Source organism: Sciurus vulgaris, assembly GCF_902686455.1.
Source record: "Sciurus vulgaris genome assembly, chromosome: 11".
Taxonomy (NCBI): domain Eukaryota; kingdom Metazoa; phylum Chordata; class Mammalia; order Rodentia; family Sciuridae; genus Sciurus; species Sciurus vulgaris.
Genome location: NC_136472.1, coordinates 378875 through 403341, shown reverse-complemented (window position 1 = coordinate 403341; position 24467 = coordinate 378875). Strand labels below are relative to the sequence as shown.

The 24467-nt window shown below is 57.6% G+C and overlaps 1 protein-coding gene across 2 annotated transcripts; it reads right to left on the bottom strand.

Annotated features, from left to right (window-relative positions):
- Positions 1–734: 734 nt before the first annotated feature.
- PTDSS2 (phosphatidylserine synthase 2) lies at positions 735–24197 on the bottom strand. Of its 2 annotated transcripts, XM_079104640.1 has the most exons (12): positions 23965–24197; positions 18917–19018; positions 10559–10641; positions 7576–7643; positions 3811–3945; positions 3585–3635; positions 3011–3124; positions 2708–2826; positions 2067–2181; positions 1851–1996; positions 1571–1756; positions 735–1258 (listed from the first exon to the last, which is right to left on the bottom strand). In XM_079104640.1, exons 1-12 carry the CDS (start codon positions 24078–24080, stop codon positions 1072–1074), a joined length of 1422 nt encoding a protein of 473 aa, XP_078960766.1. In that variant the 5' UTR covers positions 24081–24197; the 3' UTR covers positions 735–1071. The 2 variants fall into 2 exon arrangements, with proteins under 2 accessions (XP_078960766.1, XP_078960767.1); XM_079104641.1 differs by lacking the exon at positions 10559–10641 and having other exon boundaries at positions 23965–23982.
- Between the last annotated feature and the right edge of the window lie 270 nt (positions 24198–24467).

Here is a 24467-nt window from a genome sequence, read left to right as displayed (position 1 = left end):
CAGGGACCCCAGTGGGGGTCCTTGCAGGGGAGGGGGAGAGGTGACAGCCCTTAGGGGGCCGCAAACAACCTGATCGAGCAGAAGGTGGCATGGTGGTGTCCCTAGGACGTGGCTGGGCATGCCTGAGGACGCACAAGGGCCAGGGTGCTGCCTGGAGCGCCCGTGTCCAGGGTGGGGCCTGTGTGCACACCATTCTGCCTCACAGCTTCTGGAGGGCTGGAGGGTTGAAATTTCTCCCAAAACAATGAGAAAAAGACTCAAAAGGCCTCAAAGCCAGGCCCCTGGGTGGCGTGTGCACAGCTGGTGCCTCCTGGAGGGTGGCTGCTGGCTCTTTCCAGTGCCCACCGTGTCCTGTGGAGGACTGGGGGGCGGCAGGGTTTGGGCGGAGCGCTTGGTGCAGGGAGTGAGGTTCTGGGTCCCCACCTGGTTCCGGCCCCAACACAGCAACACGGCTTTGAAGTCAGATGCCAGCCTGAGATGCCTGCCCCATCTCCTGCAGCCACGCTCCAGCGGGCACCAGCCCTGGCCCCGCCACGTGCATGTGGCCACTGGACTCTCTGGAGCCCCAGGAGGGCTGTGCCCGTGCCTGCAGACCCTGTCCCCTCAGGTGGGCAAGGAGGAGGCAGGGGCTGTCACCTCCATGTCACTTTATTTGTTCTGGCTGCTCAGGAGACAACACCCTGCAAGCGCCTGGGGCCATGGAGCCCGAGTGGCACGGGACACCTGAGGGGCCAGTCCCACGACCCCTGACTCTGTCACGTCCAGCTGAGAGTCAGGAAGCGCTCGGTGCTGCTGCCCCTCTGTCGCTCAGTTGTCCGGTGTAGGTGGATCCTTTATCCCCTGGGCTGCCAGGAGTCCTGCCCATATTTGGTGAATGGACACAGGTCCCCAAGTGGCCTGTCCTTGGTTATGCTGCTGGGCACAAGTGCACCTGGGCCCAGAGCACTTGCTGACAGGCAGCGGAGGAAGGGCGGGGCTCTGCCCAGAGCAAACCTTGGAGGACCCTGGGGAATGGGTGGGCCCTTCACCCCGCCTTCCCTGGGGGGCACGGCCTGTGGGCAGGCGGGGGGCTCAGGAGGTGGCCGAGGCAGCCCCCTTCCCAGCCAGCAGCCCCTGCTCGGCGGCCCCCTCCTTGGCAGATCCTGACCCAGGCAGGTCCTCGTCGGTCCCTGGGTGCCCGTCCCCGTTGCCAACAGCCCTGCCTTGGTCGTTCTGCTGCTTCTGTCGCCGGGTCTCCTTGTACCTCAAGGTGATGTCCCTAAGGGACAGCAGAGGCCAGGTCACCACCTGCTCACACACCAGCACCCAGCGCAGGCCCAGAGAGTCCTGGGCAGCCTCCGCCAGGAGGAAGCCACATGGACGTGGCTCTTGGAGGAGTGGGTGCAGCCTCAGGAGCGGCGATGGATCACGGGGAGGGGGCCGAGGAGCCTGCCCACAGCCCTTTGCTCCAGGTGGCTGCAGGGATGGGCAGGCACAGGCCCTGGCCACCCTCCACAGACCAGGTGATGGACACCACCCAGAGCAACCCTGTAGCCGTGGAGCGCGGCAGACAGCCCCCGCCTCCGCTCACCGCAAGAAGAAGCGCCAGACAGTCCAGGTGAGCACCAGCACGGAACCGAGCGTCCAGCACTGGGAGATGTAGAAGGGCAGGGACAGGGTGAGGGTGTGCGGGTCGTACTTCACCACGATGAGCAGCTCGGTGGCCGTGATGGCCGCTGCCAGCCAGGCCTGCTGGCCCAGCTTCTTATGGGGCTTCCTGTGGAGGAGGAGGCAGCTGGCCAGGCCTGTCCTCGCCTCGGGCCTCCCCCACCCGGGTGCCCAGGGTCCTGCCCGGCAGGCAGGTGCCTCACAGGTCATCCATGAAGTCGTAGATCTCACGCATGGCCACGCCACCCACGTTCACGAAGAAGACCAGCCGCAGCAGGACCAGGTAGTGCTCAGGGGGCAGCCACAGCACAAACTTCAAGTAGAAGGTGTTCAGCTCTGCCAACAGGAACTGGGGGACAGAGAGGGTCAGCCTGCGCAGGACGTCCATGGCGCGTGCCCTGCAGGCAGTCCAGCCTTACCACCAGGATGATGCCGCACACGGCCAGCCAGCGGCGCAGGCTGGAGGCAGGCTTCCACTCGAAGCGGACCCAGCTGTAGGGTGTGAACTGGAAGGCAATCCTCTTCATTTTGCCCCTAGGGACCAGAGTGGCCCGCCTGAGGACATGTTCCAGGCCACTGCCACCCCAGGCAGCTGGCTCTGCGCCCAGAGCGGCTGCATGCCCTCTCTGCCCAACCCTGCTCCCAGAGGGGCTGTCCACCACGCCAGGCACGCAGGCTGCAGGGGGGCCTCCACACCCTGCTGCCCCAGGAAGCTGTTCCCTTTCTGTGTCTGGAGTCGGGTTGTGTCGCCCAGGCTGGTGACTGGGCTCCAGGGGTCCTCACCTCAGCCGCCTGGGGCTGGGGCTTCAGGTTCACCCCCACACCTGCTCTGTTTCTTTTTGTAAACCTCAAAGTAAAAATGACAGAGCATAGCAACTGCCTCCTGAGGACAGCAGCAGGCCGCTGGACAGGGAGAGTGGCTGACCTTCTAGCCAGAGGTGCAGCCCAGCCCCTTGGCACCCAGGGGTGGACACCACCTCCCCACTCCTGAGATGCATGCAGACAGGCCTGGTACTCAGGCCCACTGACCCCCAGCCCCTCTGTGGTTCCCGAGATGTACTTATAGGTTGGAATGTTCCAGAGGCCCTGCCACTTGTATGTCTTCAGGGACAGCCACTCAAGGGTCTTCATACCGCAGTAGATGCCCAGCCCGTTACAGACAAGCACATCCATGATCCACTGGGCAGGAACCAGGAGAGAGGTGGTCCAGACTCGTCCAGATGAGCCAAAGCAACCTGGCCCCACCCCGGGACAGGCCCCACCCTGGCCCCCACACCTCCTGGTCCACCGCCCACCCCGGTACAGGCCCCACCTGGCCCCCCACCTCTGTGGTCCACCTGCCCACCGGGGCCCCCGCACCTACGTGGTCCCACCAGCACTCGCTGAAGTTGGGCAGCTGGTGCTCCAGGCTGTACTCCAGGAACTCGAACATCACGCTGATGATCATGCACATCCACCAGTCGCGGATCATGAGGGTCTGGGGGAGGGGGCCTGCGCTGGTCAGCACAGTGACGGTGACGGCCCACAGCCCGCTCCAGGCCCAGTGGGCGTGGCTGCTGGGCGGCTCCCTGGGCAGCCTCGGCCTGAAGAGTTCTAGCCCACAGGGAGGCTCCCAGCCGCAGGGAAGGCTGGTCCCCACCGGCAGGCGCAGCTGGCACTCTCCAGGCTGCAGGCAGAGCAGGCCCTGCCTTGGAGCCAGCCTAGGTGGGGCTTCTGGCTTTTGCTGTCTCTCTTCCCCAGCTGGCCCCACAATGCTGGCCACAGAGTGGACCCAGGCACAGGCCAAGGCTCCCAGGTGTTTTGCAGACCCCTCTGATACTCTGTAGCCAGGGCTCGCCCACCCACCACACCCCAGTGGTCCACCTGTGGCTAGAGGCTGCCTGAGCACAGTGCAGGCCTGGAAGCCAGAGTATGGGGTCTGACAGGAGGTCACCCACCTTCAGGTACCAGCCAATAAAGTGGGCAGGAACGAAGCCATCCAGCTTGTCCTGTGGGCGACATGGGCAGTTGTCAGCACAGACCCCAAGAGCGGCAGGCTGTGGCCTGGGGCCAGCCCCCACCCGGCCCCAGGGCACAAGACCAGGCCTGCCACAGGTGCTGCTGTGGGTGCCTGCATGCGACACAGCCCGGCTGGTGGAGCCCAGACCTGGGGGGACGCCCTACCCAGACGTTGTGGAAGGGGTCGGTCTTGTTGTCGGGGTCGTAGATGAGGCAGTTCCCCCCGTAGTCCCTCTCTGGCAGGGGCACCCCCAGCCTGGGGTCAACATACTTCAGAAATTGCCGGCCATCCTGGACTGTCTGCAAGGCCAATGGGGAGTTTATGGCATGCGACCCACGACTCGGTCAGCTTGCTAGGAGAAGAGCGGTCTGTCCCAGCGGCCCTCCGGCACCAGTGTGGCTGCCCGTCTAGGGGCTCCCTCTCTGCACCTCACTCCCAGGCCTGGCGTGACAAAGGCAACACTGCGGGCAGCTCCCCCACCCTGCCCAGGGCCACACCCCTGCAGAAGCCACCCTGGCTGGGACGTTCTCTCCTCATGCAGCACGAACAACAGCCTTCCCAGACACAGAGCCGATGTGAGCCAGATACAAAGCGCGCCTTGAGACAAAGCGTGCTCGGGGACCAGACCCCAACAGAGCAGGCCCTGGCGCAGGCCGCCAGCCAAGGACAAAGAGGCGGTAAGGCCTGAGACCAAAGGCCAACACGAAGCCCAAGGGAGGGTGCAGAAGTGAGAACACACTGGTGCACAGTGACAGATGTACCCGGAGGCGGCCGTCTGGCCGTGAGCTCGTGCGGCAGGCAACACAGCACTCTGGCAGCCTGCTGTGACAGAGGCCAGCGGTGCTGGCACAGCTCTGCTGGCCTCATCCTGCAGTGGGGTCCCCTGCCCCTGCTCAGGGCCACGTGTCCCTGTGCTGTCTAAGAGACACCGTGCACAGCCATGGTCACATGCCCTGGAACCAGCAGCATCTGACGTGCTGAGGTGGGGATTCCTGAGACCAGCCCCGGGGCTGTCCTCCAGCCAGAGCCCTGGCTTGAGGAAGACAGCTCCAAGCCAGGTCAGTCTGGACTGACAGGCGCCGCTCTGAGAGGCTGAAGGCAGGTCCCAGGCACTGCACTCCTGCAGAGGTCAGAGACCTCTGACTCCACGGCCCGCCCTGGAAGGGCAGGGGTGGCAGGCAGGGCGGCTGGCGGGCTGCAGGCTGTACTCACAGGTGTGTGTGCAGACACAGAGCTGCACGTGCATTTGTTCTCTGCAGCAGAGGGCCGGACCGTGACCGGCACACTAGAGCCCTGACAACTCCAGGGGCACTGAGGGTGCACCCAGGTGCACCAGGCGTTCACCCAGAGTCTCTGCAGTGACGAGAACGTGCTCCGAAAAGCAAAGCCAAAACCCATGAACCCTTAAGGATGGGTGTCGAGCAACAGAGAAATCACGTCAGAGCGGCTGGTTGTCTGGAGTGTGCACGACAAAACAAAGTAGTGTTGAACGCAACCCTGAGTCCACAGCAAGCTCCCTTCAGCTCATGCTGACATAAGTGACTGAAGAGTCAACACAGGGTGGAGAAGGGACAAGCCTCCCCACGCAGAGCTCCTCTGACTGAGAGGAGCCAGGTCCCCACTTCCCTCCAGATGGGGCAGTATGGCCAGGGGAGGGAGAAGAGCCGCCGCCCAGTGGGAATCCTGCAGTGCTGCCTCCTAGTGGTCAGGCAGCCTGTCCTGAGGGAATGATCAGATGCCCAGGAGCCCAGACGTAAGGTCAGAAGGTGCTCCAGGAAAGTGCAGCCCAGCTCCTCCTGCAAGCGTGGGAGCAAAACCTTGATCCAACAGGGGAAGACCGAGTCCAGGCACAGAGACAGGGTCACACACCTCAGCCAGGTGGGTCTGTGCCCAGAACGCAAGACAGGTCAGAAATAAGACGGCATGATATGCTCGTGTCAGTAATGGGAGCGCCCCACACCACAAGCTCGCTTGATGGAGAACACCTGACATGGAGCTGCCCGGCGGGCAGCCAGGAGGAGTGGGAGCACAGGCCACACTTCACCAGAGGGCCGGGCTCCCGGGCCAGGAACAAGGCAAAGGCCACCTTCCGCAGGGGGCTCCAGCCAGGGCAGTTGGCAAGGAACAGGAGTCTAAGGCACCAACCCAAAGAAAAAGGAGGCCATCTGTGTTTGGAAGACAGAGAATCCGAGGAACTGCTGGAGCTGACAGCCCCAGCAGGTCAACACTCGTCCTGAGCAATCCAATGTGAAACCGAGGAAGTGAGTCTGCTTAACGTGGCATCGAAATGAACAAAATACCTGGGAATACATTTTTAAAAAATTTCTATTTTAAAAAATGTATTATTATTATTTTCAATGCTGGGGATTGAACCAGGGACTCACACATGCTTTGCAAGCACTCTATCGTAAGCACTTTGTCATTAAGCTACAACTCGAACCCTGCAATTTTTTCCCCAATGGCACTATGGATCGAACCCAGTAGCACTTAACCATTGAGCCACATTCCCAGACCATTTTTTATTTTTTATTTTGAGACCGGGTCTCGCTAAGTTGCTTAGGGCCTCGTTAAATTGCTGAGGCTGGCTGTGAACTTGCAATCCTCCTGCGCCGCTGGGATTACAGCACTGCACTTGACCTGGGAATATATTTAACAAAGACCACAAAATTTACAATCTGAAAATTACAAACACGGTTGAAAGACATTAAATGACCCAAATAAATGGAAAGATAGCCCATATTTGTGAATCGAAAGATCAACAATGCTAAGCTGATAATATTCTGCAACCGTGTGGCTCCAATGCACTCCCTGGCCATGTCCCACCTGCCGGGGCAGGGGTGAGGCTCAGTGCCTGCCTGGCATGGCTGAGGCTCTGGACTGGGTCTCGTCTGCCCTACAGAACTGGAGAGGTGGTCCTGGCCCTGGGAGGGAGGGGTGGCGCCCGTCCCCAAGCCCCTGCTGAGCACCTGCTGATGCTCGGCCCCCTTCTCAGAGCCGCCAGGTCCTGAGAAGCGGGCAAGTCTGAGAGGATGGGGTTGCCACCTGTGAGCCACGGTGTCCTGACTGGGGCCTGGAGCAGACATTAGAAGAAAACACGGGAAACTGGACGAGGTGGCCCAGAGTCGTATCCAGTGAGATACCACCGCACGCCAGCTAGTGGCTGCACAACCCTGCAGCTCCACTCTGCCCACAGGATGTGAAACTGGCAGCATGCAAGATGGCACTGTGCGCTGGAGGGCAGCTGGCACGCCCCAAAATGCCAAACCACGGGCCAGCCTGCGACCAGCAGGTGCCCTGCTGCGTGTCTCTGGAGACGGGAACCTGCATCTCCACGAGGCCTGGACCCGTGAGGAGCAGCCCGGGCCTGAGCCCCTTCGTGTGCACCAGTGGACAGGCTGCGCCCACTTGTGTGGAGGCATGCCTCGGCCATGGACGGGCAGTGCTGCCGACACCGGTGGACCTCACAGGCGTGGACGGGGCACAGTGGGGAGACTGTCACAGGGGCCTAAAGGGGACTTGGGGGACACAGGACTGCCTCCTGTCCCGAGGTGCACAACCTGACAGCTAAAACTCACGGTGCCATAGTCCTGCTGCAGAAGGACACCCTGGCCACACGTGGGTGGAGTCCTGACCCTGCCGGCGGGAAGTGCTCTGCAGAGGGAAGACTGCCACCAAACACGAGCTTGTCCCATGACGCTGAGCAGAGGCCTGGAGCAGGCGTGGCCGACCACCCGCCACCACCCAGCCTCGGAACCAGAGGTGCTGTCCTCCCCTTGAGCCCAAGGCCGTGCCACACTGTGTCCCTCTGGATGTCCCCTGAAGCCTGTGTCCATTCTGTTGAGTCACCTACCTGCTTGCCAGTGCTTTGGGGGGCAGAGCCTCCTCTGTCATCGGTCCCCATAGCTTAGTGGACAAGAAGAGCCACTTACCTGGAAGAGGATGAAGATGAGAAACAGCTCATAGACCACACTGACGCAGAGCCAGAACCGCCAGTAGGCTGCGGAGGCAAGACAGCAGGCCTGTCAGGGCCCGGCCCACAGGGTCTGTGAGCAGGGTCTTCCCTGCAGGGCTTCATGAAGCAGGGTCCAGCCCGGGCCAAGCACACCGTTTCTCTGCAGTGTGGCACTTCCTTCCCTCACTGTCTGCCTCCCCTGGTCTCAGCAGATGTCACAGCAGGCCCGCCTGCAGCTGCTTGTCCTGCAACTGCGGGACACTTCTGCCTGCATACTCAGTCTGCAGCAGGTTCTGAGGCACACCTACTAAAAACATCTTTTAATTCCAACAGGCTGTTTACTTGTGAACGTAAACTTTTATTTTGCATTTAAGGGGGCTCGTCGTTCAACATGTTCTAGTGTCAAATCTGCCACGGTGCTGGGCAGCTCAGGCGAGGCACACCCACAAGGTTGTAGGTCCAGCCTACAACTGCCCTGCTGTGGGACACGTGCCACAACCTACTGGGCCAAACAGATGGCCCTGCACAGGAAGAAGCACCAGGTGGATGCAGGCCATCTGAGGGCCGAGGAGGACGAAGCTCCTGGAAATAGCCTGTGGTCCTGCGACAGGAGATGGGCTGCAAGATCTCGGGCCTGGTAGGTGGAGGAGCGCTGGGCTGCGGAGCTGCTAGGGGGATTGGGGTGCCAGCACCCAGCCCTGAAGGCCCAGGAGGACCACACCCTCAGAGCTGGTGCCAGGGACTCACCCGAGAGGCCTGACCCTTAAGGCCACACACCAGAAGGTGCCTTATGTCACCAGGCAACCTCCTCTGCCACTGTGTCTCCGATTATCCATTTCTCCCTTCTCAGGAAGGTCCAAGTCACAAGTCTGACTGTCCCTGACACCTTTGAGTCCACCTTTAAATCTGCACCTAAACACTCAGCAGCCTTTCCGCACCCACTTCTCTCTCCTGGAATGACTCCTGGTGTCGGTGGGTCCCTGTCCCCGCCTCCTGGGGTGCCCACTAAGGAAGAGCAGGGGCCTGGAGGCATCTGAGCACCCCAGCTTCAGGAGGAGCCACGGGGGAATGCAGCAGCCAGGAGGGGCTGCAAGCAGCTCGGGCAGAGATGCTCAGCACGCACGAGGCCCCAGGTCCTACTATAGCACCACAGAAACCACCACCCAAGAAGTGGGGTGGCTTCTCCAATGGGCCACGACCTGCCTCAAAGGGCCTCACTTGGAACTGCAGTCAGTTAAAGTTTCCAAATAAAGCAGCTCCCCAGATGGGTGAGTTGGAACCTCGTTCTGCTGCTCTAATAAGGCCAGGTTGCTAAGGGACACAGAGGCAGAGGCCTGACCAGGTGTCCCTGCACCAAGCCTGGTGGAGGACAGGCAGAGCACCACAGGGAGCACCTCCTGGCAGCTGAAAGACTTCCCGCGGGTCCTCCCACGCGGCTCCCCCCACGCGGCTCCCGGGACTCTCATCCGCTTTACAAGCACTGTGACAGGCAGGAGGGGTCCATCCACCATCAGTAAGACCTGGGGAGGACGGTGGTTCCAGGGCAGGCCTCCCGTGTGAACAAAGCAAAGACCAACAAAGGAACATGGAGTTTAGAAGGGGGCAACATGGCTCAGAACAAAAACTCAACCAAGCGCGGCCCCTGTGAGAGCCGGAAGGCAAACAGCCCAGTGTGGGGGCGGCCCACTCGCTGCCTGAGGGAACTTCAGAACCTGCAGACAGGTGACCTGCACCTGGTGGGTGGCAGAAGCTGATGCCCTGGCTGAGTTGCTCCGGGTGCCAGGGCCACACGCGGGCAGGGTGCTGCCTCGCTGCGAGGTGCTGCGGCCTGCCTGCGGAGGGCGAGCACACGGGCCTCTTGCAGTTTTGCATGCTGGCCGGCAGGCCCTTGGCCACCCTGTTTCTCATCGCCGCCCAGTAGCTGTGGGGCCATTATCTGGCACTCCATGGCTCTGGTCAGAAGTGCCTTCTGAGGAAGACTGGGTAGGTCAGACAGCTGCGCTGGGGGAGCCCAGCAGACCTGGGGCAGCCTTCCCAGCCTCCCCCAGCCTGGTGGCACCCTCAGGACTCGCTGACCCTTTTGGAGGACACGTGTCCATCCGCTAGCCCTGCAGCTCCACCCCCATGATGTCTATTGAGGAACAGTCCGGTAGGCACACACAGGCACACGCAAAATCCACCACTAAGCTAGAAACCAGCCAGCATGGAGGCGCAGCTACAGTCCCATCCACTTGAGAGGCTGAGGCAGGAGGATCTCTTGAGCCTGGGGTTTGAGAATCGTCTGGGCAACCCAGGGAGACCCCATCTCAAAGACAGAACTGATCATCAAAACAAAACAAAAACTCCACATATAGTATGGTTCCTAGGTCTGAGGCTACTACATACACAAACACGTCAAAGTTTAATTGTGGCTATTTTTAGGAACACTTAAAAATATTTGTGTATTTTCCACAACTCACACCCCTGTTAAGGCAGAATCATGTGTCCAATTACTAAGTTGTGAGCCTTGAGGGAATTCGCCACCCCTGAGCGCTGAGCTGGCCTCCCCAGGCAGGGGGGCAGAGTCATGACTGCCCTCTAGCTCTCATCTGGGGCTGGGGGCACATGGTCCAGGAACTTGTTAGAACTCAGGGTGGAGGATGAGGGAGGCAGTGAGCCCCCAGCAACCACGCCAGGTCCCTCGCCTGAGCCACAGGCCTTCCCTGCAACCCTGGGCGCTCCACCATCTGTAGGAAGGGGATGGGAGAGCCGAGCAGAGTGAGAGGCCAGGAAGGTCTGCAGGCTAAAGAGGAGGAAGGAGGTGGACTCTGAGCCCCAGGCCTCTCCTGGCAGAGAGAGCAGTGGCTACAGGGTGGAACCAGGCAGAGGAGAGGACAGAACATTCACACCCAGCAGCACAGACACAGGCTGCTCAGGACAGGAGTGCCATGTGCACACACGGAGAAAGAAATGGCAGTTACCTGGATGAGGTCTGGAAAATGGCCCGTCTTTGGCTTGTGTGACTCCAAAACATAAGAAAACCAAAATACTGGCCACAATACCTCTGCAAACAAAGAACAAACAGCCCCTCAGTGTGTGCAGACTTCTCCCAGGTGCAGGTGGAAGGTGGCCAGGACCCAGGGATACCCACAGGGCTGGGCTGGGGCTGCACTATGTCCCCTCCAGCCGCTGCCTCTGCAGCCCTCTCTGGGACACTGTGCCTCAGGCGCTGTGCCACCACCGTGCACGCTGCACAAGGAGTCCCAACTCCACACACCAGGATCAGGGCTCACTGGTGCTCCTAGGAGGCAGAGGCTGGGGCCGCTGGCCAGAGGCCCAGCTCTTGCCCATTGGGGGTGCCTCCTTCAACACCACAGGACTCACCAGCTGCCCATGGAAGTGCCACACCTGTGACTGCATCCAACTCTAAGCACAGGTGCATGATGGTGGCACAGCCCACGGAGGAGCCAGGGGCCTCAGGACGGTGCCCACCTCAGCAAGGCTCTCTGGGACAGGTCCCAGCTGAGGCCCACTGCCCCTGCCTGCCAACTGGCCCAGGCCAGAGGATGTGCAGACGGCCCATCTGCTCCCCATCAGGCCTGCCCTGACCAAGTGTCCCCCCCACTCCATCTCACCTGACATGGGGTCATGAGATCAAGCCCTGTCTGAGTGGCCAGTACAGGTCTGGAAAGACCGAGGCTTTCACACAGGTTACCCGCTGCCTGTTTGACAGACAGGACCCCTCCTGGCTGCTCAGGGACAGAAGCAGCTTTCGACTTATGTTTGAGGGTCCTGGCCTTGGCAGGCCATCGGAGGCCCCCAGGGCACATATGAATTCCTGGACATCCCCACGCCAACCCTGCTCCCACACCACTGCTGCCAGGACAGGAGTCTCAGGCAGGGTGGGGATGTGCAGAGACCTTGCAGGGACACCTGGAAGGGTCAACCCCAACAGGTACGGCTGGGGAGAGGAACCCTGACCAAGGGAGACTGCTGAAGGGCACCCCAGACAAGCCCGTGGCATCTACCCAGAGCCAGGGGTACCACATAGGGAGTCTCTACGTGGAGACTCCACTCAGGCCACATGTGTGAGGAGGACTTTGCAAGGTTCTTCTGCAGGAGTACTTAAGTGCTCTGGGAGTCCGTCAGTGGGCAAAGGAAGTAATCTAAAAGGAAAATAAATATTCTACATTTTTCAAATAATTCTTTTTTTTTGGTACAAGAGGTTGAACCCAGGGGCGCTTAACCACCAAATCACATCTTCAGCCCCTCATATTTTATTAGAGACAGGGTCTCGCTAAATTGCTTAGGGCCTTGCTAAGTTGCGGAGGTTGGCCTTGAACTTGAAACCCTCCAGCCTCAGCCTCCCGAGTCGCTGGGATTACAGGTGTGCCACTGTCAGATAAATTTTTAACCAAATGAAGTGCATACTCTGATTATGTTTCCTTGGTTTCCCCACTGTCCTTTCCTGCCTAGGCTCCCATCCAGGTCCCCAGTGATGCCTAGACTCACATCTCTGGAGGCTCTCCCAGCTGTGAATGTCCCACCTTCCCCTTATTTATGATGATCCACATCTTTGAGGACCAGGCAGGTGTTTGCAGATCTGTCTGCTGTTTCCTCACAGTAGATGGGGGCTGCAAGGCATGGGGAGACCCCAGTGGGGAGGGCCCCACCGTCAGCATGGGTGTGACTGGTGGCGGCCCTGTGCGCTGGCCTGAGGCGATGCAGCCAGGGCTCCCTGTGCAGCACCTCCTTCCCCTACCGCCCGCTCTCAGGAGGAGGCCAGATACTACTCACCGGGGACCCCGCTGTGGGACATTTGTCCCCCTCCAACATCATTCATTCAGGTCTCAGGACCCAGGGGTGCTCCACCACTGAGTTATATCCCCGGTCCTTTTCACTTTCTACTTTGAGACAGGATCTTGCTGTATTGCCTAGGCTGGCCTTGAACTTGCCATCCTCCTGTTTCAGCCTCCTGGGTGGCTGGGATGACAGACGTGGCCATTACACCTGGGGGCTTATTGATTTATTTAATCATACATCAGCATGGACCATAGACATTTATTTCATGTGTTAGATTACTTTCCAACACTGCTGAGTTTTTGCTCAAATTGTTCCTGTTTTTGCACATGGGTCCTTTTTGCCAGGTTCTTGTGTGACTTCCACAGGACCCTCCGCTGGGGTTTCACTTTCTTCTGTGCTTCTGCTTCCTGGCACTATGGGAAGTTCTGGGAGCATCTCGGGCACTCTCCGGAGCCTGGTCCTTTACTGGAGGGTGCCAGAAGCTGAGAGGCACAGCGTGCTTGCTCTGCCAGGGGAGGCTGGCTCCAGTCCTCAGCTCACAGCCACACACTCGCCAGGATGCACCTGTGTCTGTACAAACAGTCATCCTGGTTGGGGGCAGTGTGACTCCATGGACACTGAAGTCCCTCATGTAAAAGGGCACGGCGTACGCAGAACCCAGACAATCCTCTGGTGCATTGGAATCATCTGAGTGGGCCTACAGAGAGCTGTGTAAACAGCTGCTACACTGTATCATCCAGAGGTAGGAAAAGTCTGCATGTTCAGAACAGATGCCAGCTTTCCCCAAGCACTTTCAGTCAAGGGCTGGTTGAAACCTCAGATATGGAACCCACCGACCAAAATATCATTCCTATTTCTAAGTGTAACTATTGTCCCTGTGTCAAGTTAACCCTGAGCTCCTCCTACTCCCCTGCCAGGGAAGCTGCCCTGGCTTTAGCACCCTCGGCACATCCCCCCTGGGCGGTGGGGTCCCATTGACTGCTTCATGGCCATGCACCCACCCGCGCAGGTGTCTGCCTCCACCTCAGCACTCTGCATCCGGGCCTCTCGGCACCTGCTCAGTCCTCCAGGAAAGTCTCCATGCATCTGAGACTAAGATTATCTTGCCACAGTCTGCCTGCCTTCCCTGGTGGCTTAAGTTAATTTTTAATTTGTACAATTAGAGTTCACCCTTTGTTCTACAGGTCTGACAGACACGTCACGTCACAGCACACGTCTGCCAGGACAAAACCAGAGGAGTCTCGCTGACGTAGAAGTGCCCTGTGGGTGTGGCCTAGTGCTTGCCTAGCATCTCCTGAACCTTGGGTTCATCCCCAGCACTGAAAAAGGTGACAATAAAGCCACACGTGATTTCAACGTGGCTGACAGGGCTTAGCTAGGTTAGCCCAAGGTTCCTCTAAAAAGGAAAATGCCCTGTGCTCGGCCAGTCCTGAGAAGCACCGCTCTTTCACTCCTCCTGCAGGCTTCTCACTCAGGGAGGGCTGAAACCTGCTTTCCCAGCCGACAGCTGCCTCCCGGCTGCAGAGAGCAGGGTGCTATCGAGTGCTCATGCTTACTCCTCCACTCACTACTGAAGGGCATCGTGGTCACTTCCAGTTTTTGGAAATATAAGTAACAATGCCATAAATATTCGCACGCAGGTTTCTGTGTGGATGTGAGTTTTCGGATGAATTGGACAAACAGGAGGGTGACTGTTGGCTGAGTTCTTTGGAGACTGCCCAGCTGTCGGCTGCCCTACTGGGCAGAGGCTCGCGACGCCCAGGCCTTGCCAGCACGTGCTGTGGTCAGGTACGTCCAGCCCTACTGATGGCACAGTGCTGGGCTGTCTCGTCATCGACGACTTGATGCCCTGTGGCGGGCGCTGCAGGCCATTGTGCACATGTAGGTGCCTCACATGTGACTGCCTTGGTGAGGCCTCTGTTTGGTATTTTGCCCGGCTTTTATATTTTATTTTGAAATAGGGGTTTCACTATGTTGCCCAGGCTGGCTGCAAAATCATGGGCTCAAACAATCCTGCCACAGCCTCCAGAGCAGCGAGGACTACAGGTGTGGGCACACGCCTGGCTGGCCCCATGTCCAGCTGCACTGCTTCTGTTCTTATCAGTCTGTTTTGGGAGTCTCCTGCCTGCACTGAATACAAGTGCTCTGTCAGGAGCGTGCTTTGACGACTTTGTAACAGTCTGCCTCCCTGCTCACTCAAACGCTGTCCTGGCAAACGCTGATGTTTCACTTTAATGGAGTCCAACCTATCACCACATCTTTCACCAACAGTCCACTGATGGCTACTGATGTCCACCATGGCCACTGATGTCCACTGGTGTGTACTGGGGTCCACCAACATCCACTGGTAATCATGATGCTTACTGATGTCCAAGGACACTAACTGAGGTCGACTGGTGGCCTATCTACACAGGCATCTCCAGACCTAAGGGCAAGCCTCCCTAAGGTGTCCTACGGACCAAGAGAGTCAGGGTGCTTGCTGCCTCCTGAGGACACCCCGTGGACCCAGGGGTCGCTGCCTCCCGAGGACGCCCCGTGGACCCAGGGGTCGCTGTCTCCCGAGGACGCCCTGTGGACCCAGGGGTCGCTGTCTCCCGAGGACGCCCCGTGGACCCAGGGGTCGCTGTCTCCCGAGGACGCCCCGTGGACCCAGGGGTCGCTGTCTCCCGAGGATGTCCTGTGGACCCAGAGGCCCTGTCTCCTTACAATGTCTCATAGCTGTGCATCTTACACTGGGCTGACCTGTAACCCAAACTGAAAATGTCTGTAAAGAGTGCTGGTCAGCATCTATGCTGTCCTCTTCAGTGGACGTCACCTGTGTAGCACCACCGAGTGAGACCATCCTCTGTGTGCACTGCCTCTGTGTGGGTCTGCTGCTGAGCCCTCTGCTGTCCAGGGACCTGTGTCCACTCTCCCAGCTCTGCCCTGTCTCGATCCGCCGCTGGCTGAGCAGCGGTGCGAGAGCCGCGTCAGTGCCTGGCTCTGCTGCCCTCAGTGCTGTGAGGTGCTGTGTTTATGAGCTGCACACGTGAAAAACAACGTACACTTCCAATGTGCTTATTTATGTACCTGCTGTTTATATGCACTTTGAACAGTTAAAACGTATAAAGAAGTTTAACTTACTGAATCTGTAGAAAATTAATTAAATGTGAGGGTGAGAAAACTTGGAATCTGCCCGTAGTCCCCAGGTAAGTGGGCCAAAGCCCATGAATGACTGAGCCACAGACACGACCACACACTGTCACACGCCATCGTCCTCGGGAAGAAGACACAGGAGTACATGAAGCAACTCCATTTTTACCAAACCAGAACACAGTGAGAGACCAGGCCGCCTGTGCCGAGTGCAGTGCCCTGCTGCAGGGTCAGAGGCCACTGAGCGGAGGAAGAGTTCCACGTCTCCAGTGGCAAAGGGCACGCAGTGAAGTGCCCAGAACCAAACTCATTGGCTGTCATTCAATTATGCGTTAGTAAAGTCAATCTAAGAAGACCGACAGCTGTGTTCAACTGCACTACCAGCTGCTCAGGAGATATGGGAGGAGGACGGAGCCCAGGAGCTGGAGACCAGCCTAGAGAGCACAGTGAGACACCACCCCAAAAACAAAACACCAAAACCCAACCACCAACAAAACAATGTGAGCCAGGTCCAGTGGTAGGAGGATCACAGGTTCAAGCCCAGCCTGGGCAACTTAGTGCAACCCTGTCTCAAAATCAAATCTAAAAAGGGGTGGGGAGCCAGAGGCAGGATCCCATTGGCTCAGGGAGCTGAGGCTGGAGGATCAAGAGTTCAGGTATCACAAGCGAAAATGGTAACAAAAACAAAACTCCAAGCTGGGCACAGTGGCCCGCTATTCAGGAGGTGAGGCAGGAGTACCCTAAGTTTGAGGCCAGCCTTGGCAATTTAGCAAGACCCTGTCTCAAAACAAAATGTAAGAAAAGGGCTGGGGATATGGTTCAGTGGTAAAATGTCCCTGGGTTCCATCCCCAGTACAGTACATGTGAAGGTGTATTTGAAGTCATCAAAAAATGCACAGGTGCCATGTGCGATGACACATGGCTGTAATCCCAGTGACTGAGTTGGGATTCAGAGAAATACTGTCTCAAAATAAAAAATAAAGAGGACTAAGGATGTGGCTCAGTGGTATAGTGCTCCTGAGTTTAATCCTGGGTCCCCAAAAAAAACAAAAACAAGAAACAACTCCCATATAACTAAAACAAGTGATTCCTAGCAGCCTCTAGGAGGCCCTGAAGGGCCTGGGCAGCAAGGCTGCACCAGTCTGGAGGACAAGGGGCTCCTGGTGTGAAGCATGGGGGTCCAGAGAGGGTGGTATGAGTGGACCAGGACAGGTGCACCCACAGCAGCCTCGCTGGAGGCGGCCACAGAGCCACAGACAACAAAGGCGACTGGGAGCCTGGCGTGTACCAGGCAGGAGCCAAGAGCAGGTCCAGGCAACACCTGCCAAATTATGGGCCAGGAGGGGCAGTCCCTTGGTGCCTGAGAGGGAGAAGGGGACAGAGTGTGACAGCTGTCCAGTGTTCCCCAACACAGACCTTCAGAGAAGAAGCACCCGGGAGTCCCTGGAATGCACATGGTCTGCCCTCTCTCTCCGTAAACTACACAGGGCTCTACCGGGGAAGGGACAAGCACTAGGTGAAGAAGCCCCTGGAGTTTGCAGGTCTGAGCTATGGGGCTCTCTGAGCCTGGGTTGCCCGGTTTTCACAGCAGGAACCAGGCACTGTTGGGCAGAGCCTGGGGGCAGTGCAGCTCTGTGACTCACCTGGCAGGTATCTGGTGACACAGGCCTACGCTTCTCGGGAAGGGGCGCACACCTCCCTGTGACAATGCTTGCCCAGTGCCATCAGGACTGCTCATCTCTGGTTAATTTTACTTTATACATAGAGAAACCCCTTCTGTTTTCTTAGTGCTGGAGAATGAACGGGGCTCTGAGCTCTTCGCCCCCGGGGAGCACCTCTTGAGGTGTAGTCAAGTCCTGCTTCCTGAGGCTCCCTTCCCACTACAGCAGACAGCAGACAGCAGACAGCACAGACCCACCATGCCCAGGCACTGACAGATGAACCCACAGAAAAGACCCAGTTCCACCTGAAAATTCCCTCTGGGCAGCTGCAGGCTCCTGCCAACAGCCTCACAGACACAGGTCCAGCACCCACAGGCAGCACCTCCCCAGGCACCAAAGCAGAGCCAGGCCCAGCCCAGAGACTCCTGGGCTCTCTACCTGCTGCTGCCTCCAACTTCCCAGGGCACACAAGCCTGCAGGCTCTGCCTACAAATGGGGCAGGGGTTCTGCCTGAGAAAGCAGAGGTCCAGGTGGGCCTGCAGATGAGGAAAGAGAGGCTCCAGCAAGGCAGACAGAGGGGCCAGAGGGACCAGAGAGGCTGGTGGGCCTGGGAGGAAGCTGGCACTTAAGGTTTGGAGAACAGAGGCAGAGCCAGCCAAGCTGACTGGAAGGAAAACCCAGGGCGTGGGGCAGGAGTAGGCAGGACTCCAGGCAGGAGAGGCCAGGGGCCCTGGGGCGGGCTGCTCCCAGGTCTAGCAGCCTGAAAGCAACTTCTTGCCAGAATGCCTGGCTGCATCCAAGGACATCCGCTCCATTATAGGTCCACTGTGGGTAGCTCCAGTGTCCTGGACAGACAGGCCAAGTGCCCAGGTATTCTTAGAGCCTCCCACACTCATGGTGAGCAGCTTAGTGTGGACATGGTCATCCTAGTGGGCTGGCAGTACTGGGGCTTACCATACCACCCCTCACCCTTTCTCATGGCAGACTCTAACACCCTCATTTCTCAAAAACAACAAAGCACTGGCCAAGAACTGTGACCATGAGACCCCACAAGCCCAGGGCCCACCAACTGGGGTAACTCATGGCTCTGGCTCAACCAGCCACAAGCACCTCCCTCTGCCTCTGTCCCCATCAGACCCATCTGGCTTCCTCTGGTTGTCATACTGCAGAAGTGGGGCCTGGACCTTGAAGAGAGCGGCAGTTTGCATTAGGCCCGAGGCTTCCAGGAGCAAGAGAGAGGAGTACACCCAGTGCAAAGAGTGGACACCAGTGAATGCTCTCTGAGGCCAGCTCATCCCCATGCGCTGAGACCAAGGCAGTCTCAGAGTGCATGCACTGGAGGCAAGGACAGCCTTGTGACTAGTCTGCCTTGGAGAGTCCTCAGGAGTGAGGTCACAGGTGGCCACTGGGTATCTACCTGGTGTATCAAAGTCATTTAAACATTTAAAAAGTGTTAGTATCAACACTACTGGAGAACTGGGCCAGCCAGGGGGACCACCAGCCAAGGGGACCGCCAGCCAGGGGGACTGCCAGCTAGGCAGCCTACCCTGGAGGCTGTTGTAGTATAAGCTGCAGGTAACTTAGGATATGTTATGTACCCTGGGATCCTGGGGGCCAGCCTCTAGGCAAGAAACGCCATAGAGCTCAAAGAGCAACAGGGTGACACAGACATGCTTGAGGGGAGGTTGGGAGCCCCAGTCCCAGAATGGCAAGGACACCATGCCCTCCATGCACACACCCTACCTCTTGGTGTTGTAGGCTGTGTCCTGAGGCGTTTCCTCCAGGAGAGTCACATAGCCCAGTGCACAGGTAAGGATGAACAGCACAGTCAAGGTGTGGGCTCGCCTGAAACCCAAACACAGGCAGTGTCAGAGCAAGGCCTGCACCAAGCGTCTTGCAGGGAGAAGGCTTGGCCTTCACGACCAGCTGGCTGGCACCAGAGCACTCTGTGCATGCTGGCCCCACACCTGCTGAGTGCTGAAGTGCACAGACATGTGGTCACGTTACTAACTCAAGTTAAAATTAAAACCTGGAAGCTGTTTCCCCACGTCTTAAAGTGACGTCAGCCTCTGGTTTTTTACCACGACTTTCCACTAACCCAACGATCTTCCTGTGGTCCTTAAGGGATGTCAGCCCAAGGCAACCTGTTTATCAGGCTCCACAGGGAGCACTATCTTCCCATTCTCCCGAAGATACAAAGGTCACCTGAAAAATGTGACCCTTTGCCCCTTGAGGTAGGTGGCCACATTATCTTTCAAGCACCTCCCCCTTGGCCTTGGGGGAGAAGGAGCAGGAATGAGGAGGACTCATCTCTGTCCTGTGCAAGGCAGGAAGGAGGGTCAGGGACGGGAGGAAGGGCATCAGCCACAGGACTGAAGAGACTTCAGAACTGCTGAAGCCAAGGCTGCTGGAGAATGAGACCCTTCTCTTCTCCCTCCGCTACCATGTTTTTAACTGCTGCACTACTTTTGTACACAGTAAGGGATTTGTTGTTGCATATTCCAACATGCACGTGATGTAACGATATGAATCTGGTAATATCACTCCCCAGCACTTTCCCTCCCTCCGTCTCCCTTCGGTCCCTCTCTTTTACCCATTTCTCTTTGATTTCCATGAGATCTGCCCCACCCTTCTTTTTTCCCTCTCTAACTTCTGCATATGAGAGAAAACACTGAACCCTAGACATGAGTTTCTCCTAACACAGTGTTCTCAAGTTTTATCCATTTCCCCAAAAATGCCATGATTTCATTCTTCTTTATGGCTGAATAAAACTTCATTGTGTATATACACCTCATGGTCTTTATCCATTCATCTCTTGATAGACACTTAGGCTGGTTCCACACTTTGGTTGTTGTGAATTATGCTTCTATAAGCATGAGTACTCATATATCACTGGAGTATGCTGACTTTAACTCTTCAGGATAAATATAAGACCCATCTTTTTGTTCCCAGTCTTGCACACAGAATATGTGCGTCCACAAATACATGGAGGTAAGACTCCAGAGGCAGGCCTCCCTGCCCTCCCAGGACACCGGGTCTGCACAGTGGTGCCTCCCACCACCTTCCCTACGTGGTGCCAGGGCAAACAGGGGAAGCTCTGGGTCCTGTGGTCCGGGCACAAGACAAGAGCTGCCACAAATCCTAGGATTTCTGTCACACCCCCCAAGGGGGAGGGCATGGGGACAGCTGACTCCCTGCCACGAGTAGAAAATGCCCAGCTGCCATTCAGCATGCTTGTTATGTGAATGGCTAGGAAGGCAGGCTTCCAAGACCAATCAGGAGAACATGGGGGGCTGGGGAGATAGCTCAGTTGGTAAAGTGCTGTGCTTTGCAAGCACAGGGCCCTGGGTTCAATCCCCAGCACTGCAAAAAAAAGAAAAACAACAACAACAACAACAACAAAAAAAACCGGAGAACATGAGGTATTGCCAAGAAAGGGCTGGGGCCACCGTGGCCTCTGCAAGGCTCCCAGGCTGTGACACTGCCCTCCTGGCCAGCAGGACCAAAAAGGCATCAACTGGCCAGTCACACTTCCCAGATATGGGCGACGCTGGGAAAGCCCTATCCAGCATGACTGAGAGGCATCTAAGATCAGCCACATGCTCTAGAAGTTGAAGGTTTAAAGGCTGCTTAAGATGTGTGGATCTGAGTCACAGAGGAGGTTTACTAGAGGCCCTGAGTTCTAAGATACACGCATGTAATAAAAATTTTCAAAAAGTTGCAGACCTCCTCCCTGGTGGGAACTGGTCAGGAGGGGCAGAACTCCAGTGGGGCTTCACCATCAGTGTAAGGTGGCAAAGCTCACAGGAGCTGTTTCAGATGGTGGTCTGCAAGCCTTCTAATTCTCAGACATAAGCTGACCCACCTTCACACAGTGAGTCTGCAGTGCGGCCCTCAATGTTCCCCTAGAAGTTCCCTTTTGGAGGGAACCATGCATGGCAGAGGAGGCAGTGCCCTTGATACCTTGGACCCAAACTGCAGGCTCTGTGGTTCCTGAGTAGTCACCAAGACCCAAACCTTTGCACATGGCAGCCATTGCTGGCCCCAGAGAAGTCCAAATGTCTTTGAAAATAAAAACCCTGAAAATAAGAAGTTCTTTTTGGTAATTTTGGAACCTAAACTCATTCTACAAATATATGCTTTTTAGATTAAACTTTATCTATGTCAACTTTTTGTGGCATTCATTATTAAAATTTTCTAAAACACGGTCTAGGGATATAGCATTTGCCTAGCATGGAGAGGCCTTGGGTTCAATCCCAGCAATGCAAAAAGAAATAAATATTCTCTAAAGGATAAAGTCAGCCAGGTGCAGTGGCCCACACCTATTATCCCAGAGACCTGGGAGGCTAAGGCAGGAGGATATCAAGTTCAATGACAGCCTGGGAAACTTAGAAAGATCCTCAGCAACTTAGTGAGAACTTGTCTCAAAATAAAAACTAAAAAGGACTGAAGATGTAGCTCAGTGGTAAAGTACCCTGGACTCAATCCCCACTATAAAACATTACACAACAATGCACGTTGAGTTTTTAAAACCCTAGCACACCATCAGTGAGGAAGACTCAGAGGAGCTTATGGCATGACCCTGCAGGCAGCATCAATAATCCTCATCAGGCACCGGTCAACTTCATGAGGAAACAAGAAGTCCCTCCCCACCATGGTTTAGCAAGAACCTGCCCCACACTCCTCTGAGTGCACACAGGGTTGGGGGGCAAGAGAACACTGTCCAGGACACTGATGCATGTGGTATCTGAAGCCAGCCAGCCCTGCATTGCCTTTTTGTTTTTTGTTTTTTTTTTTTTTTGTGGTGCTGGGGATTGAACCCAGGGACTTGTGCTTGCAACACAAGCACTCTACCGACTGAGCTATCTCCCAGGTCCTCTGCATCACCTTTGTAAAGCTTTCTGATCCCCGGTCTCCTCACAGGTGAGCTCTGCTTCTGCTAGGTACTTACTTGCATCCCAAACACCCCTGCAGCCAAAGTCCCAAGTGCCTCTGTGCTTCCAAAGAGGCCAGCACCTGCCTTTCTGGGAGCTGCTACAGTTGCTGTGGCATTGGAGAAGGGTATGCTCAGGCTTCTGCTGATCCTGCACACTCAGTATTCCTCTGGCCAGTACCTCTGTGCCTTCTCAAGTTCCAGGACTGTGCTAGAAGCTAAGCTCATGTGTAGTTCTCTGCTGTATTCCCTACAACAGTAACGGCACCAGCAGGGATCCCCAAAATATGTGCTGGACAAACAGCCAAATGAACGCGAGTGTAGAACAAGGAGAGCACACCCCCATCTCCTCCAGGACTCCATGGTCAGAGCCATTGCCAGCAGTGTGGTGGGCGGATAGTGCCTCCCTCCTGGCCAGGGGCACAAAGGAAGCAACATAAAGGCCTTGATGTCTAACGGGCTTGGAGGGTGAAGCAGTCCATGTGGCACTAGCTCTAGGGCCACACCCCTAAGGACTTAAGGCAACCCCACACTTCTCTTCCCCCAGATGGGTCATGGTCACCAGACCATACCATTCTCAAAAGCAGGGTTGGGCCAACCCCCCTGCAGAAGCTATCCACACCCAGGAAAGATACTAACATAAGATCCAGATGCAAGGCCACTCCCCTACCCCAACCCTTCTTCCGCCAATTTTGAAGGCTATCTCTCAGCTACCATGCCCACTTGCAGCACAGCACAGGGCCCTCGGAGGTCCCACTTGGTAGTGACGCCGACCCTGAGAGGTCCAGGCACTCCCCCACCAGGCTCCTTTGACTCCCTGGTCGGATGTGCTCTCCAGCAAGGCCCAGCTCAGTTCTCCTGGAGCTGCCTATATACAGTGCCCTTTCCAAAGGGCCACGCATCTGTCTCTCTGTGGGCTTGTCCAGGGCCCACCCCAGACTCCCTCTTCTACTGCAGCAGAGAAGCCACACACTTGCTCTCATGAACATACACTCTGGTCTATGAATCTGTATTTCTCACAAATGAGGAAAGAAGGGTTAGCCCAAGGTCATGGAATCATGCCTGGTACCTGTCAGTCAGGGCTGCATTCTCAGCCCTGCCACGGAGCATGGGTAGCTCCAACTATACCTGGGCCCCCACCACAGTAAAGACCCAGGGCACAGCCTACTCCCAAGTCTTGGCTTGGCCCTTGCTTTACCAGCAGGGGCACTGAAGCGAGCACCACAGCCTTTGCTCCAGAGTTGAGAAACCGTGGCACACAGAGACGTGCCATGCCCCGTAAGCCAGTACACACTGCTGCCACAGGGAGAGGCAGGGTCACTCTTGCCACTGACTAGGACCTCCAAGCCTGCCCAGCAGAGTGGAAATGACAGAGGTGTGTATGTGTGAACTGAATTCAAGGCCAGGGAAAAGTCTCTCTGAGCTGGCTTGGAGCAGGCAGGGAATCTGGGAAGCCTTTGCCAGTTCTGACAGTTTCAGACCCCATCTCACCTTATCTGTATCCACCGGGTGGGGTCCTCTCACCTATGACCTGTCTAGGCAAGAGTGCCTCCACCCTGGCCCGTGGTCCCACAACCTCAATCCCAACCTCGCCCCTGTCTCAAGTCTCGACCCACAAGGAGTGCACTCACCCCACCAATCCAGCCACCAATCTCAAACCCAGCGGGAGTGCACCCTCTCCGCTGACCCCGACCCGGGCTAACCAAGGAAAGGATGCACCCTCCCCTGCAACACGGCACCGACCCCGACCCCGGCCGACCCGGGCAGGGTGCACCCTCCCCTCCCACCGGCCACCGACCCCGACCCCGGCCGACCGCGGCAGGGTGCACCCAGCCCCAGCCCCGGCCCCGACCCTCACCAGAAGAAGGTGTTGGTGCCGTCGTCGTAGACCTCGGACTCGGTGCTACGGCGGCCCTCGGGCAGCGGGGAGCCGGGCCGCGAGCCCCCGGCGCCCCTGCGCTCCGCCCTCCGCATGGCGGAGCAGTCCAGGCCGCGGGCGCCGGGTAGGGGTCGCGGCTCCGCCCGGCGGGGTCTCCGCGGAGCGGGGCGGGACCGCGGGGCATTGTGGGACGCGTAGTGCGCGCGGGGCCGCGGGGCCTGCTGGGCGCCGGGCGCAGGGCCTGCTGGGAGGACGCCGCGGGTTGCTAGGCGACGGAGCCGGCCGCGCGCGCGGGGCTGGGTGCGGCGGGGTCCCCGCGGCGCCGACGCGCGGGCTTTGGTCCACTGCGCTGTTCACGCGGACGCGGGAACGGCCGGAGCCCGCCCGGAGGAGGTGCGCCCGCGACGGCGCGCGCGAGCCCGGCGCCTGGCCGGAGGCCGCGGGCCGAGGGTGCCCACCGCGCGGGTCGCCGGCGCTGCCGC

What these genes read in the sequence shown, in the direction of transcription:
- PTDSS2 (XM_079104640.1), bottom strand. Translation starts at nt 24,080, where the DNA reads ATGCGGAGGGCGGAGCGCAGGGGCGCCGGGGGCTCGCGGCCCGGCTCC. An exon ending in ACAGCCTACAACACCAAGAG is followed by an intron (nt 10,642 to 18,916) that starts GTAGGGTGTGTG and finishes CTTTGTTTGCAG; the next exon opens with AGGTATTGTGGCCAGTATTT. An exon ending in TTATTGGCTGGTACCTGAAG is followed by an intron (nt 3,125 to 3,584) that starts GTGGGTGACCTC and finishes CCCCTCCCCCAG; the next exon opens with ACCCTCATGATCCGCGACTG.